This window comes from Anolis carolinensis, chromosome 5, assembly GCF_035594765.1.
Source record: "Anolis carolinensis isolate JA03-04 chromosome 5, rAnoCar3.1.pri, whole genome shotgun sequence".
NCBI classification, from domain to species: Eukaryota; Metazoa; Chordata; class Lepidosauria; order Squamata; family Dactyloidae; genus Anolis; species Anolis carolinensis.
In genome coordinates, this window is record NC_085845.1 from 6,450,341 (window position 1) to 6,466,146 (window position 15,806).

At 43.2% G+C, this 15,806-nt stretch overlaps 1 protein-coding gene across 2 annotated transcripts in view; it reads left to right on the forward strand.

The window, feature by feature from the left end:
• gfra4 (GDNF family receptor alpha 4) overlaps positions 1–15,243 on the forward strand; it is a 223,647-nt gene extending 208,404 nt beyond the window's left edge. For both annotated transcript variants that reach the window (XM_008117828.3, XM_016996293.2), the window contains exon 8: positions 1,492–15,243. In XM_008117828.3, the coding sequence (XP_008116035.1) occupies positions 1,492–1,635 (144 nt within the window). In that variant the 3' untranslated portion in view covers positions 1,636–15,243. The remainder of the gene's footprint in view (positions 1–1,491) is intronic.
• Positions 15,244–15,806: the final 563 nt, after the last annotated feature.

The following is a 15,806-nucleotide window of genomic DNA, read 5'->3' on the forward strand; positions in this document are numbered from 1 at the left end:
ATCCCATGGATAAGGTTGTCTTAAGGATGGGATATTCAGAGTTGGTTTTGCCAATCTTCTGGAGTGGCATCTACAACATCTGGAATTCATTGGTGCTCTCCCATCCAAGTACTAACCTGAGCTGATCCTACTTAGCTTCCAAGACCAGATGGGATCTGATGCCTTATAGGTATAGTTCCCCTTAATCTGGATGTTCCCAAGTCTGGGAGCCTTGTTGGGAACAGATCAGGGAGAAGACCTTTTGGTTACCAACTTGAAACTGCATTATATGGTCATGTAGACTCATATAAGTCATGACTCTACATGACCATATCATCATCATCATCTTTATTTCTATACCGCCCTATCTCCCAAAAAGGAACTCAGGGCGGTGTACAACAAAAATTGGCAAACATTCAATGCCTATAAAACATAACATAATAAAGCACTTCAAATAATAAACAATCATATAGAGGACATCAGAATATACTTATAAAACCACTCAAATAGCAGTGAGGGATTTAAATATATAAAATAAATAATCAGGACACATTCATATGGTTATTCACTCACCTTGACTTTAGGCAAAAATCTTTCTTCCTGCCTTTATCCTACAATGAATATTGCTAAAACTAAACTTGTCATCTAATTACTTCACAATCCAAGATGATCTGCTCAAAAGTTTAACTGCATTGAACTGCATTATGTGAGTGTACACTGACCAGTTGTTTAATCCCCATGGCTCAATAAGAGGGTTAGGACGGTCAGGGAATAATTTAGAACTTTGAATGTTGTCTTCAGCACCTTGTATTCAGACTTAAAGCTGATTTTGGAAGCAGATTTGCAACACAATAAATGTAAGTTTATCGTCCGCAAGTATAGAGTAAAAGGTAAAGGTTTCCCCGGATGTTAAGTCCAGTCATGTCTGACTCTGGGGGTTGGTGCTCATCTCCATTTCTAAGCCGAAGAGCTGGCGTTGTCCGTAGACACCTCCAAGGTCATGTGGCCGGCATGACTGCATGGAGCGCTGTTATCTTCCCACCGGAGCGGTACCTATTGATCTACTCACATTGGCATGTTTTCGAACTGCTAGGTTGGCAGAAGCTGGAGCAACAGCGGGCGCTCACTCCGCTCCCAGGATTTGAACCTGGGACCTTTCGGTCCGCAAGTTCAGCAGCTCAGTGCTTTAACACACTTCGCCACCGGGGCTCAAGTATAGAGTAGATTCAGCCATTACGTTAAATCAGCCATTACGTTAACATTTTATATTGTTTGCTGACTTTTATGATTGTTTTTACTGATGTTGAAGTTTTATTGATGCGATTTTGTTCTCTTGTCTTACTACTCTTATTGTATTGTTGTGTTGGGCATGGCCCCATGTAAGCCGCTCCGAGTCCCTTCGGGGAGATGGGGCGGGGTATAAAAATAAAGTTTTTATTATTATTATTATTATTATTATTATTATTATTATTATTATTATTACTCCTTCCTTCTCCGTTTGTCTCCTTCCAGATACCTGTGGAGGAGAAAGTCTTGCAAGACGCCACTCACTTAGCATCCGGTGCCTCCCTCCGAGTCCTGGTGCTGGCCGCCCGTGGCTGCTGGGTCCTGTGGTCCTTTGCCTCTGCCAGCACATCCCTCCTGGTGTCCATGTGAACTGGAGCGAGCCCACACTCGAGAGCTGAGACTGAACTGCTCTTTGTTGTGTATCATTTTTCAACGTGGAGAGCCAGGGCCTCCCTCTCCCTCCTCATCAACTTAAGAAGCAAAGAAACTCATCATCTCATCCAGTTGTTTGTTGGCGCCTTTTCTGGTGAGCAAATGCTGCCCTCATCCGGGGAGGTGCTGGAGATCCGAACCTTCACAAGAAACCTCACGATCCGTCATTGGACCCCTGCAAAGGTCATGGTTTGGGACTAAATTCATGTTACTTTTTCTTTTTAATGTTGGCAGGTCAGCAAACATTGCCAACTTTGGTGTGATAAAGCAGCTGTTTCCCTCTTGGAGTCTGTTCTTATGTGCCTTCAAGTCAACTCCGACTTATGGCGAACCTATTATGGGGTTTACTTTGCAAGGCTGCTTCAGAAGAAATGTGCCACTGCTTTCCTCTGAGGACAAGAGAGTGTGCTTTGCCCTTGGTCACAAGTGGGATTCCTTGGCTGAGCAAGGATTTGAACCCTGGTCCCTTGAAGAAGTTCTAGCCCAACATTCAATGCTGGATCTTAATCGCTTGGAGGACATTCTATGAAAAGGTTGGAGTAGACACTTACTAACAACCTGTATCTCCACACATTGCATCGGTAGCTGGACTGCTTCCTCATGCCAATATGGTCAACTCCTGCTAACAGTTTCGCCCAATCCCGTCATTATTTTTAAAGGGTTGAATGGTGATGCTTTGAGACTGAAACTCAGACCTAAATGCTTGGATGTTCTACACGGCCCAATCACGAAGATCCATGCTACTCAACTATGACTTCATGAGATGTTGAAGCAATGGATTATCTGTTGAGGAATGGGTTTGCTTGGAGAATATACGCTTGTTTGTAAAAGGAATCTCTAGGACCAGGGGGACTGAGTTGCTGACACTAAAGAGGAGAAACAACACATCACCCTTTCTCATGAGCAAGTCGTGGACTCGGTTCCAACGGAGCATGTTCTAGGACAAAACTCCCATCTTAACTGGTAATATACAAAGGGGCAAATCATACGTGTGTCTGGAGTCCTACCATGTCATTGATGGGCATCTTCAGGTTGTGTGGTCCTCCTCCAAACTTGTGTTGCTGAACCGGTCACCCCAAGGGATGTTCAGAGAAGGTTTAGCTCACCACACAGTGCTTGTGATGTTGTGTGCCTTCAAGTCGCTTCTGACTTATGGCAACCCTAAAGGGTTTTCTGGGGACTAGAAGGTGTGACTTGCCCAATTCATTGGGTTTCCAGGGTTGAGCAGGGAATCCAATCCTGGACTTCAGAGTTGTACCCAATGCTCAAACCACTATACCACATGGTCTCTCATACCACAGTGCCCCTTGCCATAATTTGGTCCAGAAAAAGAAGCTGCAGAATCAATCTCAGACATTATTGATCTTCAGAATTTGGAGGTCCAAACACCAGCATCTGCAAGGTTTTGAGGTCAATTTCACCCTTGGGTCCATGGTTTGCACACGTGACCACCACCACTCTGCTGAACCTCTGAAGCATCTTATTTGAGAAGTTTGGAGGTTGAGCTGGGTTTGGGTGATCACAGTAGCTCTATCTGTGCTGAGGTTCATTCCAGTTGTGGTTGATCCAAAGGTGAAAGTCAACACCTGACACCACAAACAAGAAAATGTGAACTAAATAGATGGTCCTGCTAATGCAATGATGGGGAAATGGTGGACCATGGTTAGTCTCCCAGCAGTCTCACAAAACTCCTCAATCATTCCAAATTTTAAATGTATAAATTTTCAGGCAATATTTGCCCCAACTCCATACAAAAATCCCCCCAAATGCATTAGATCATATAAACATATTTCCCAAATACACACATACAAATAATCCAGAACCCTGTACTGCCTCCTAATATCTCTGCTCTCTTCTGATAAAAAATGTGGATTATAAGTGACACAGCATCACATCCTATTGCCATTTTGAGAAGGACTGCAAAAATGTAGGAACTGGGGATTACTGTGGATAGGCACCATTCGTCAAAGGTCTTGGGTGGAAAAGTGGCCACCCATGGACCAATGATGGGCCTGGGCCTGTTGCATTTAGGTTCTAAGTAGAGTTTGGAATAGTTCCTGTTTTGGACTGTGGATCCCAAATCTTCTGTTCTAAAGGGTTATAGTTATATTATTTCTGCTGCCATTCAGTACAAGGCCAAGTGTTATGGGGATGCAAGGGGTGCTCTTTGGAGATACAGTATGAACCTCTAATCCATTGATTTGTTTTCCACTTTTGCATTTATCCACACTCAAAACATATTTTCCCCTTGAAAGTATTTGTGGGCCTATTTAGGTCCTTCAGAGCCATTCTATGGTATTCTTCCCGCCCAAGTATGGTCAAAATATAGGGTTCCTTCTTATCCATGGTTCCAGGTACCTATTGGCAGTCTTGACATCTATGGTCTATGGATATGGGAGTTGTACCGTGCATTGCTCAGTATGTGTGCTGCTTCCCTTATGGCCTCAGAAGGCCCATATGGGCCCAAATTGTTAATCCAAGTTGGAGTAGAGTCATTGATTCAACTGGATTTCCTTCTAGATTGACTCCCCATTCAGCAGTTGATTCTATTGGTCTTCATGAGTTGGGACTAACCATCAGGAATGCATCCATGGTTGACTCAGGTCGGTGACACTACAGTAGGCCCTCCATATTTGTTGGGGTTAGAGGTGCAGGACCCCCAAGAAAGCGGAGAAACAATGAGAAAACACTTATCTCTGTATCTCTAGATTCTCCACCTTGACCCAATGGTCAACTTCCACCAAAAGCTGACCATTGAGTCACCCCAAGAAAGTGGAGAAACAACGAGAAAACACTTATCTCTGTATCTCTAAATCCTCCACCTTGACCCAATGGTCAACTTCCACCAAAAGCTGACCATTGAGTCACCCCAAGAAAATGGAGAAACAATGAGAAAATGCTTATTTCTGTATCTCTAGATCCTCCACCTTGACCCAATGGTCACCTTCCACCAAAAGCTGAGCATTGAGTCACCATATTTGTTGGGGTTAGAGATGCAGGACCCCCAAGAAAGCAGAGAAACAACGAGAAAACACTTATCTCTGTATCTCTAGATCCTCTAGGTTCTAAGTAGACTTCCCATTCAGTGGTTGATTCCATTGGTCTTCATGAGTTAGGACTAACCATCAGGAATGCATCCATGGTTGACTCGGGTTGGTGACACTACAGTAGGTCCACCATATTTGTTGGGGTTAGAGGTGCAGGACCCCCAAGAAAGTGGAGAAACAATGAGAAAACACTTATCTCTGTATCTCTAGATTCTCCACCTTGACCCAATGGTCAACTTCCACCAAAAGCTGACCATTGAGTCACCACAGGAGACCTAAAGATTTTGAGAGCGGATCTATGCTCTATGGATATGGGATTTGTACTCTTCATTACTCAGTATGTGTGCTGCTTCCCTTATGGCCTCAGAAGGCCCATATGGGCCCAAATTGTTAATCCAAGTTGGAGTAGAGTCATTGATTCAACTGGATTTCCTTCTAGGTTGACTCCCTATTCAGCGGTTGATTCCATTGTTCTTCATGAGTTGGAACTAACCATCAGGAATGCATCCATGGTTGACTCAGGTTGGTGACACTATAGTAAGTCCATCATATTTATTGGGGTTATTGGTTCAGGACCCCCAAAAAAGCAGAGAAACAACGAGAAAACACTTGTCTCTGTATCTCTAGATCCTCTAGGTTCTAAGTAGACTTCCCATTCAGTGGTTGATTCCATTGGTCTTCATGAGTTAGGACTAATAATCAGGAATGCATCCATGGTTGACTCGGGTTGGTGACACTACAGTAGGTCCACCATATTTGTTGGGGTTGGAGGTGCGGGACCCCCAAGAAAGCAGAGAAACAACGACAAAACACTTGTATCTCTAGATCCTCCACCTTGACCCAATGGTCAACTTCTACCAAAAGCTGACCATTGAGTCACCATATTTGTTGGGGTTAGAGGTGCAGGACCCCCAAAAAAGCAGAGAAACACTTATCCAGAAAACAGTTATCTCTGTATCTCTAGATCCTCCACCTTGACCCAATGGTTAACCTCTACCCAAAGCTGATCATTGAGTCACCATAGAGGACCTAAAGATTTTGAGAGAGGATATATCAGTCAATCAAATCTGTACAATAATCATATCTGTAAAGACAAAACCCGCAAATGTGGAGAGCTGATTGTGGAGAATTAATTCTGGTGATTCGACACAAGTTGAAGGGCCGGGATGGCGAAGCAACACCTTTCGTATCAGAGCAGAAAGTGAGAAACGGAGCTCGCCGATTCTGAACCAGTGTTTTCAATCAATCCATTTCAATGTGTCAAACGTTCAAGCGATGTGTCAGACATTTTTCCCAGCTTGAAAGATTCAGGAAACCAAAGACGGCATCTTGGTGTTTTTTTTAAAAAACCTGACCGCCAACCTAGTCGTGTGCAAAGCCGAGCTGAAAGGAGAGGGAGGTGTGAAAATACGACGAGGCGTTCTCACATTGAAATGGATTCTGGTTTCTGGTTCTATTCTGGGAATGTTTCATGCTGCTAGAATTTTCAAACACTAATATATATATATATATATATATATATATATATATATATATATATATGTGGGAGGAGACGTTCATTTCCTTTGTTGGGTGGCATTATCAAGAAAGAAAAATGTATGTGTGTGTTTTAAATCAATCACAGGCCTGCCTCTTGAATGAGCAATTCTATTTGCATGCCATAGATTGGATTTGCGAGTTATTCTTCAGGAATCCAATGGGAGCCAAACTACATCTTATCTAATGACGTTCCTTCCCTGGTTCTCACTATAAACACACACATATACACACATGCAAATAAACACACACAGAGAAAACAAATCTTCGAAATAATGAAACAGACCTACTGGGGTTTGCCAGAAAGTTACTGAATCCCGGCTTCTGTCATCTTTTCTTGTCCTTGAGCATCGCAGACATCTTTGCCAATCTGTTTCCCAAATTCAGCTCTGCTATCAGGCGCAAAATAAGTTAATTCAAACCAAAATCCAGTTGACATTTACAGATGGGGCTCATATTATTATCAAGTTGGAAGAGACCCCAAAGGCCATCCAATCCAACCCAATTGTGCCACGAAGTAGCACACAATCCAAGCACACTTGACAGATGGTCAACCAGACCCCAAGAAGCATATTCCTGTCCTGAACAGCTTTTAACACCAAGATATTGTTCCTAATGTTTAGGTGGAATCTCTTTTCCTGGAGTTGGAACCCATGGATCCATTGTGTCCATGCAATATAACATTCTTTTGGATATTTTATTCATTATTAATTTACAGTCTTTATATTCCTCCCTTCTTTCTCACCCCGAAGGGGACTCAGGGCAGATCACATTACACATATAAGGCAAACATTCAATGCCTTTAACATAGAACAAAGACAAGACAAACATAGGCTCCTCCGAGCGGGGCTCGAACTCATGACCTCCTGGTCAGAGTGATTCATTGCAGCTGGCTGCAGCTGGTTGCATGAAACATTGCTTTCATGTCCCCTCTCATCCTTCTCTTCTCTAAGTTAAACATATTCAGATCCCTAAACCACTCCTCATAAGGCTTGTTTTCCAATCACTCTACTTCGATGTGTTGTCGAAGGCTGGACTAACTGGTTTGCTGTGAGTTTTTTTGGGCTGTATAGCCATGTTCTTGTAGCATTCTCTCCTGTTGCTTCTCTGGCATCTGCAACTAATGGCATCTTCAGAGGTTCTGTTGAAAATGAAAATTATTTATTATTTATTTACAGTATTTATATTCTGCCCTTCTCACCCCAAAGGGGACTCGGGCGGATCACATTGTACACATATAAGGCAAACATTCAATGCCATATAAACATAGAACAGAGACAGAGACAGACACAGAGGCAATTTAAACCTTCTCCAGCTTCCAGCTTCCTGAGGGTATGCTTGATTCTGGCCACAGGGGGAGCAGCTGCTTCATCCTCCACTGCGACGGCACTTCCTCATTCCAACGGCAGCTGGGTGATTTTTATGGTGTCGTAAATTAGCCTCTCTACATATAAGTGGTACCTAAATTTCCTACTTGATAGATGCAACTATCTTTCAGGTTGCTTAGATCAGCAACGAGCAGGGGCTATATTTTATTTTTAATTGTCGGGTGCTCACCCCGACACGGGCTGGCCTTGAACTCATGACCTCTTGGTCAGAGTGATTTATTGCAGCTGGCTGCTAACCAGCCTGCGCCATAGCCCAGCCACGTGTGGGTGTATACATGTGTGTGTGTGTGTAATGTACAGGGTGGGCGAAATAACTTTTGTCTGTGTAAAGCAAGTGTGAATGTTGCAATTAGTAAGCATGAACAGCATTGAATAGCCATGAAGCAGCAAAGTCAATCAGTGAAGGTATCTTCATAGAGGTAGCCTGGCTGTTGTTGCCTGGAGGCATTTTGTTTGGGAGATGTTAACTAGCCCTTAATTGTTTGTTGTCTGGAGTTCCCCAGTCTTCTGAGTAGTGTTCTTTCTTTACTGTCTTGATTCAGGTGGGGTTTTTTTTTAATACTGGTAACCAGATTTTGTTGATTTTCATGGTTTCCTCCTTTCTGTTGAAATTGTCCAGGTGCTTCTTGTGGATTTCAATGGCTTCTCTGTGTGGCCTGATATTATAGTTGTCAGGATAGTCCAGCATTTCTGTGTTAACACCTCCCAAACAGAGGATGCCCCCAGGCAGCAACAGCCAGGCTGCCTCTATGCCGGTACCCTCACTGATTGACTTTGCAGCTGCAAGGCTACTCAATGTTAATCAAGCCGGCTAATTGCAACATTCACACTTGCTTCAAACAGACACGGTTTCTTTTTTCCACCCTGGACATTATTCCATATATACACTCCACTTGCCTCATTTTCTATAGACCTATGAAGATGCCAGCCACAGATGTAGGTGAAACATCAGGAGAGAACGTTACTGGAACATGGCCACACAGCCCAAAAAACTCACAGCAACACACTCCAGTTCACATTCGGGTTTATGGTTCATGTAAGCTTAAGAATGGGATCTTGTTTCTTATTTCTTATTTACTGTTCTGATTTTGGAGTTTATACAGTATATTATTTGAGAACACGGAAATGCTCGACCACCCCAACAACTACCATGTCAGACTACACAGAGAAGCCACTGAAATCTCCACAAGCATGTGGACAATTTCAACAGAAAAGAGGAAACCATGAAAATGAACAAAATCTGGCTACCAGTATTAAAAAAAAAAAATTCCAAAATCAGAACAGTAAATAAGAAATAAGAAAGAGCAGCACTCTGAAAACAGAAGAATTCCAGACAGGGAATAAATCAGGGGCAGTTAACGACTCTGAACAAAGGATTCCCCCAGGCCAGGAGGTGAGGCTGGGAAGGCCATTTAATGCTAACAAAGGTGATTAACTACAACATTCACACTGGCCTCCAACAGACAAGAGTTCTTCCTCTCACCCAGGAACTTCCACAGATATATAAACCTTCCTTGCTTAGTTTCTCCATACCTCACAACCTCTGAGGATGCCTGCCATAGATGTGGGCGAAACGTCAGGAGAGAATGCTCCTGGAACATGGCCACACAGCCCGAAAGACATACAACAACCCGGCTCTTTTTGTGTTTGCCTGTTCCATCTCTGCCACATTTTTTAAAAAGAAGAAGAAATATCACAGGCAGTAGCTGGAGGTTGCTTCTGACATTTGCTGGATCGTCTCCTGCTGTTCCACTCCCAGCAGGTCCTTTCTTCCTGTTTATTTCGCGCACCGTTCTGTCAGGAGGCAGAAGGGAAAGCGCCAGCGTCGCATTGCAAACATCGTGATCAAAGACACCTTTGCAAGAGATGGAGTGGCACTGCCAAGCCCCGGGACCCTACGACTGGATCCAAGCAGAGAAGTGTCACTCTTTGGCAGAGAGTTTCGTACTCAGGGCAGCTTGGATGAGTGGCTGAAAGAAGGCCTTTCTCTCTCCCTGAAGGAGAAGGGAGCCAAAGGGATTGTCGTAGCATTGGCCTCCTTCTTCCCACCTTGAACCCCTTGTGCCGGCAGGACTGCTGACCTGAAGATTGACAATAATGGTCTAGGTTGGATGGCCATATGTTGGAGGTTGTATGTTCCTGCATGGTAGGAGGTTGGACTGAATAGCCTTTATGGTCTCTTATTGCCCCCGGTGGTGCCAGCTTGTGCCAGCAAGACTGCTGACTTGAAGGTTGCTGGTTCAAATCCAACCCAGGGAAAGTGTGGATGAGCTCCTTCTATCAGCTCCAGCTCCTCATGCAGGGACATGAGAGAAGCCTCTCTCAAGGATGGTAAAAACATCAAAACATCCGGACGTCCTCTGGGCAACGTCCTTGCAGACAGCCGATCCTCTCACACCAGAAGCTACTTGCAGTTTCTCAAGTTGCTCTTGGCACAGGAAAAAACAACACACCGAATCCTGTCTGATTTCAGAAGCTTTGTACGATAAGGCCGTTATTACCTGGATGGAAGACAGTAGAGTCTCACTTATCCAACATTCTGGATTATCCAACGCATTTTTGTAGTCAATGTTTTCAATATATCATGATATTTTGGTGCTAAATTAGTCAATACAGTAATTACTACATAGCATTAATGTGTAATGAACTACTTTTTTGTCAAATTTGTTGTATAACATGATGTTTTGGTGCTTAATTTGTAAAATCATAACCTAATTTGGTGTTTAATAGGCTTTTTCTTAATCTCTCCTTATTATCCAACATATTCACTTATCCAACGTTCTGCCGGCCTGTTTATGTTGGATAAGTGAGACTCTACTGTATTAAGGATCTCCAAAATCAGAACGGGGGAAAGATGCTGCATTAAAGCATGGAGTGCTATCAGGCAGTTGACAGTAATGGTCTAGGTTGGATGGCCATCCTTTGGGGGTGCTTTGATTGTGTATTCCAGCATGGCACAGGGTTGGATTCAATGGCCCTAATGGTCTATTTCAGCTCCATCATTCTATGATTCTAGATGGATATGAGTCAATCATATGAGTTAATGTTGGACTGAATGGCTCTTATGGTCTCTTTCAACTCCATGATTCTATGATTCTAGATAGATATGAGTCAATCATATGAGTTAGTGTTGGACTGAATGGCTCTTATGGACTCTTTCATTTGATTCTATGATTCTAGATGGATATGAGTTAAGCATTAAGAAGAACATCTTGGCTGTCATTGCTGTTCAATGGTGGAATAGAGTGCCTCATAAGTGAGTGGATTCTCCAACTTTGGAGGTCTTTAAATAGAGGTTGGGTGGACATTTGTGTCTATTCTGCTTTGGCCAGGCCTCAGCTGGAATCTTGTGTCCGGTTCTGGCCACCACAGTTCAAGAAGGATATTGACAAACTGGAACATGTTCAGAGACGGGCAACCAAGATGACCAAAAGTCTGGAAAGCAAGCCTTACGGCCTAAGGAGTTGATTATGTTTGGAGAAGATATAGAGGTGACATGATAGCTATCTGTCAGAAGATATGTCATGTAGAAGATTCTGCTACTCCAGGCTCTGGAATATGAACCAATGGATTCAATGATAGGATAAGAGATTCCACCTAAACATTAGAAAGAACTTCTTGGGTGTAAGGCCTGTTCAGTGGTGGAATCAACAGTCTTGGAGGGTCATGGACGCTCAACTTCTGGAGATCTTCAAGCAGAAGTTGAGCATCTTTCAAGAATACAGTAATTTGCACTCCAGGGCACAATGGCCCTTGTGGTCCCTTCCAACTCTTAAGATATTCTCATTTTATGACCATCATGTTCTTCTAGATAAAGCTAGGAAAGTTCTACATGAAAACTTGGAGAACCACTGCTATGACGTTAGAGCTGACAATATTGAGCTAGATGGATCAATATTGAGTTAGATCACATGTGTCTATCTCAAGGCCTGGTGTCCAAAGATGACATTTTATGTGGTTCTCCACCAGATGTATTCCTCATCACTAGACATCATGATGAGAGCTGATGGGAGTTATGATACAGGAACATCTGGAAAACTGCTGTTTGTTCTGCTTATTTAGGAGAGTCGGGCTTGGATAGAGATACAAGGCTTTCAGATATGATGTCTGACTTCAAAATGTCCTTTAACCACTCCCTAACCTCAAAGAGACAGGTGCGGTTGGGTTGCAATCACCATTATCCCCAGTTCACATCATCAAAAGTGATGGGAGTTGTCCTTCAATAACATCTGGAAAACCAGGTTATATGGCAGTTGGCCCTCAGTATCCATGGATAGGCTAGATGGATCAAGGACCTGATTTGGTACAAAGCTCCATCCTGTATTCCCTCCAACCTCCCATTCATGACTTTATTCCTATCCTCCAAATGTTCTGATTTGATGGTTCCAGTTATTAACTGGCCATTCCAAATCTTCAGCTGCTTTTTAAATGTCCCAGTTTCTCTATTATCCTCCTCACCTTCCTTCAGATGATGCAGACTGAGCTCAAATTCCCACTAGACTGAGGCAAAAGCAAACTTCTCCAAACTTTCCTCACTTATATCTTCTTCCTTGTTAATACCTTTGCCATTGCTTGGCCACATGTGTCCCAGTTTTCATCTGTGAAATGTTGGAGGCCATGTATCTCTTGCCTTCTGGTTTCCTGGCCACACATTGATGTTCCTTGGCCTTTCTTCCATCCATGCATCTCTTTATTTATATTCTGCCTTTCTCCTAAACTAGGACTCAAAGTAGCCGATGAAAAATATATAGCCACATGTAGAGCCCATATAGCTAAAACACAGAAGCAAGAAGATTAAAACAAAGCAACAAGAGAGTTAAAATGGCACCATCAATTTGTATTTTATTTTATGTATTTGTATTTTAGAGAGGAAACAATCGCAAAAGGATTGCTGGAAAAGAAAGGTCTTAACCTTCTTCTGTTTGAGAGTTGGAGAGTAAAAATAAAGACAAGAGAGGAGGGTCCGTCCTAGCTTCCCGAGGGAAAGAGTTTCCAAGTATGGGAGCAGCTATTTGGAAAAGGTCTTCTTCTGTGTTCCCACCAGCCATGTCTCTGAAGGTGATGGGAAAGAGGAAACTTCCTCCCCTGGAGATCTCTAAGTTCATTGGGAAGATATGGTCTCTCAAATAGCCTGGGCCAGAGCCAGACTCTGTTCCAGGATTGTGAAGTCTGGAGGTCTCTTGTGGGAAAGAAGGGTCTTCCAACCCCAACCATTGCTTCTAAAGTTAGCAGCCAGAGCAAAGCCCGGGAACATCTCTGGAAGGAAACCTGCAAGTTGTGGTGCCTTTGTGTTGTCAAAGGCTGTGGTGCCTTTCCTTTCTCTCATCTAGATAAGCCATTGCAGAGATGTTGCTTAGAAGCCAGGGCTGTCCATTGAGTTCTAGAGCAGTGGTTCTCAACCTGTTTTGGCATACAACTCCCAGAAATCCCAACCAGTTAGGATTTATGGGAGTTGAAAGCCAAAACATCTGGGGACCCACCAGTTGAGAACCATTGTTCTAGAGCCACTTGGAAAGGAGCAAATTCTCACTAGAACGAATTGTTCTGTGCTCTCTCCAACTTTAGAAGAGCTACAAGTGCTATGGTGGAGCCACCTTGATCTCAATCCATTCTACACTGTAGAATGAATGCATTTGAACACAAACCAATGGATTCAAATTTCAGAAAAAGAGATTCCACCCAAATATGTATTAGCAAGGGATTTTACATATAAGAACTTTTTGATAACAACATAGACTCTACGTTTGGTAGACTCTCCATCTTTGGAGATCTTTGAAGATGGGATGGGATCTCTCAGGAATGCTTTGGCATGATGTTCGGTTAGATAAGTGGTTCTCAACCTGTGGATCCCAATATGTTTTGGCCATCAACTCCCTGAAATCCTAACAGCTGGTAAACTGGCCGGGATTCCTGGGAGTTATGGTCCAAAATACCTGGGGACCTACAGGTTGAGAACCACCAGGTTAGATGGACCTTGTGGTTCCTTTCAACGCAGGTGGCTGTAAAATTAATGAAGTTCGATACCACTCTAATTCCCATGGCTCAATGCTGTGAAATCCTGGGAGTTGTAATTTGATGAGACTCTAATGGAACTACAATTTCCAGAATTCCATAGCATTGAGTCATAGCGCTTAAACTGAGCTCAAGCTGCATTCATTCTACAGTGTAGAGCAGGCATGAGCAAACTTGGGCCCTCCAGGTGTTTTGGACTTCAACTCCCACAATTCCTAACAGCCTACCGGCTGTTAGGAATTGTGGGAGTTGAAGTCCAAAACACCTGGAGGGCCCAAGTTTGCCCATGGGCCCTTCAACCTCTTTGACCTCCTGTTATGACCTGAATATTATCAAATAGCCCCACATATTTTGCAAAATTTAACCTTACTAAAGCCTGGTTATTAAGAAAATATGTGTATCTCCTTTGAGCATAAATCATGATGTTGTGTATCAGACAAGAAATACCAGTTCACCAGCTAGTTCTGGGCATGAGACCATCTAACTTGCAACAAAGTGATAAAAAGGCAGAAATCAGACCAATGACTATGAAATAAATGACCAGACTATAAAAAGAAAAGCATTGTACATTGGTACAATAGTGTTACTCGGCTGATGCAATCACTCGTAAGGAGGTTGATGCAATCTGAAAGCAGGCAACCAAAAAACGTTGTTAGTGACACTTTCGGATGATCAGTCCCTTATATAGATTTAATTTCTAATTGGAGGGGAGGGTAATGGTTGATATTCATGGGGACTACTTAAATCTATCTCTGTGTTGTGGAAGGCTTTCATGGCCAGGATCACAGGGTTGTTGTGGTTTTTCCGGGCTGTATGGCCATGTTCCAGAAGTATTCTCTCCTGACGTTTCGCCCACATCTATGGAAGGCAACCTTCCATAGATGTGGGCAAAACGTCAGGAGAGAATACTTCTGGAACATAGCCATACAGCCCAGAAAACATACAACAACCCCAAATCTATCTCTATTAGACAGCTAGAGATGAAGAGAATATAACTTTCCGTTCCCTGGGCATAGAAATCAAGCAGTTGTGCAACCCATAGATTATTCCAAAAACTCATCTCTTATGATGATAATGTTTTGGTTGACTGGGAAATACCCATTTCATTAATTACTTGTAACCTGTTTGACCTATTTCTCTGGATGGACCAAGGGTTTGAATGGATGTAGCTTCCTATCGTCCCGATTCTACCAAAGCCAACTCCAACACAACACACACTTAGGACTTGTTGAAAACATCCTAATTTCTGGGGATCTGTCCTTTGCAGAGGGGAGTGGAGAACTGGAAGCGCTGCCCTATGACCTGCTCTCATGACATCCACACGTGTGGGGTTTTGGGTGAAGGTCCCCCCATGTTTACACAAAGAGGGAGGATGTCCGTATCTCTGCAATAAGACAAAACACAACCACCTTGTCAATGGGGGAGGGAGGCATTCTACGATTGTATGTTCAGGGGTTTATAAGGGGGTTGGTTATACTTTTGGGATCTAATCTGTACTTTCTGTATGTATCAGTATTCCAAAAAAAAAATGATGTACCTTAAATAAAGCAAATGTGCATTTTTTCCTGACTCTGCGGCCATTATTTGGGTCGATCAGGCAAAATGAAGTCCTTTGGGTATATCTACACCCGATGCCTGTGACTTCTCCCTGATGACTTGGACTGGAACTCGATGCCTGTGACTTCTCCCTGACGACTTGGACTGGAACTTGATACCTGTGACTTCACCCTAACAACGCGGACCGGATGTGGCAGCTGTGACTTCTCCTTTATGATGTGGTTTTGCTTTAACAACGTTTTGGGGCATAGCGTGGCCGCTGGTCACTGTGGGTGGTTGCTGGTAGCTTTCCTATGTCTGTTTAGCTCCACCGAGTAGGTGGAGCGAGTTTCCAGCCGTTTCGGCTTAGTTTGTTTTTTAATCCGGATTATTTCCCAGGATAATCCAGATTATATCCCGAGTTTGGGTATTTTGAGTTCTTTTTTGGACATTGTTACCTCACACTGAAGAGAAAGTATTTTGAGCCCTTTTTTGGTTGTTTCTTAGGCTCCTTTGTGTTGTTTTTGCAATAAACTGAATTGTTTATATTGGCTGGGGTCTGACTTGTAACACCAGGTGTTTTGGATCT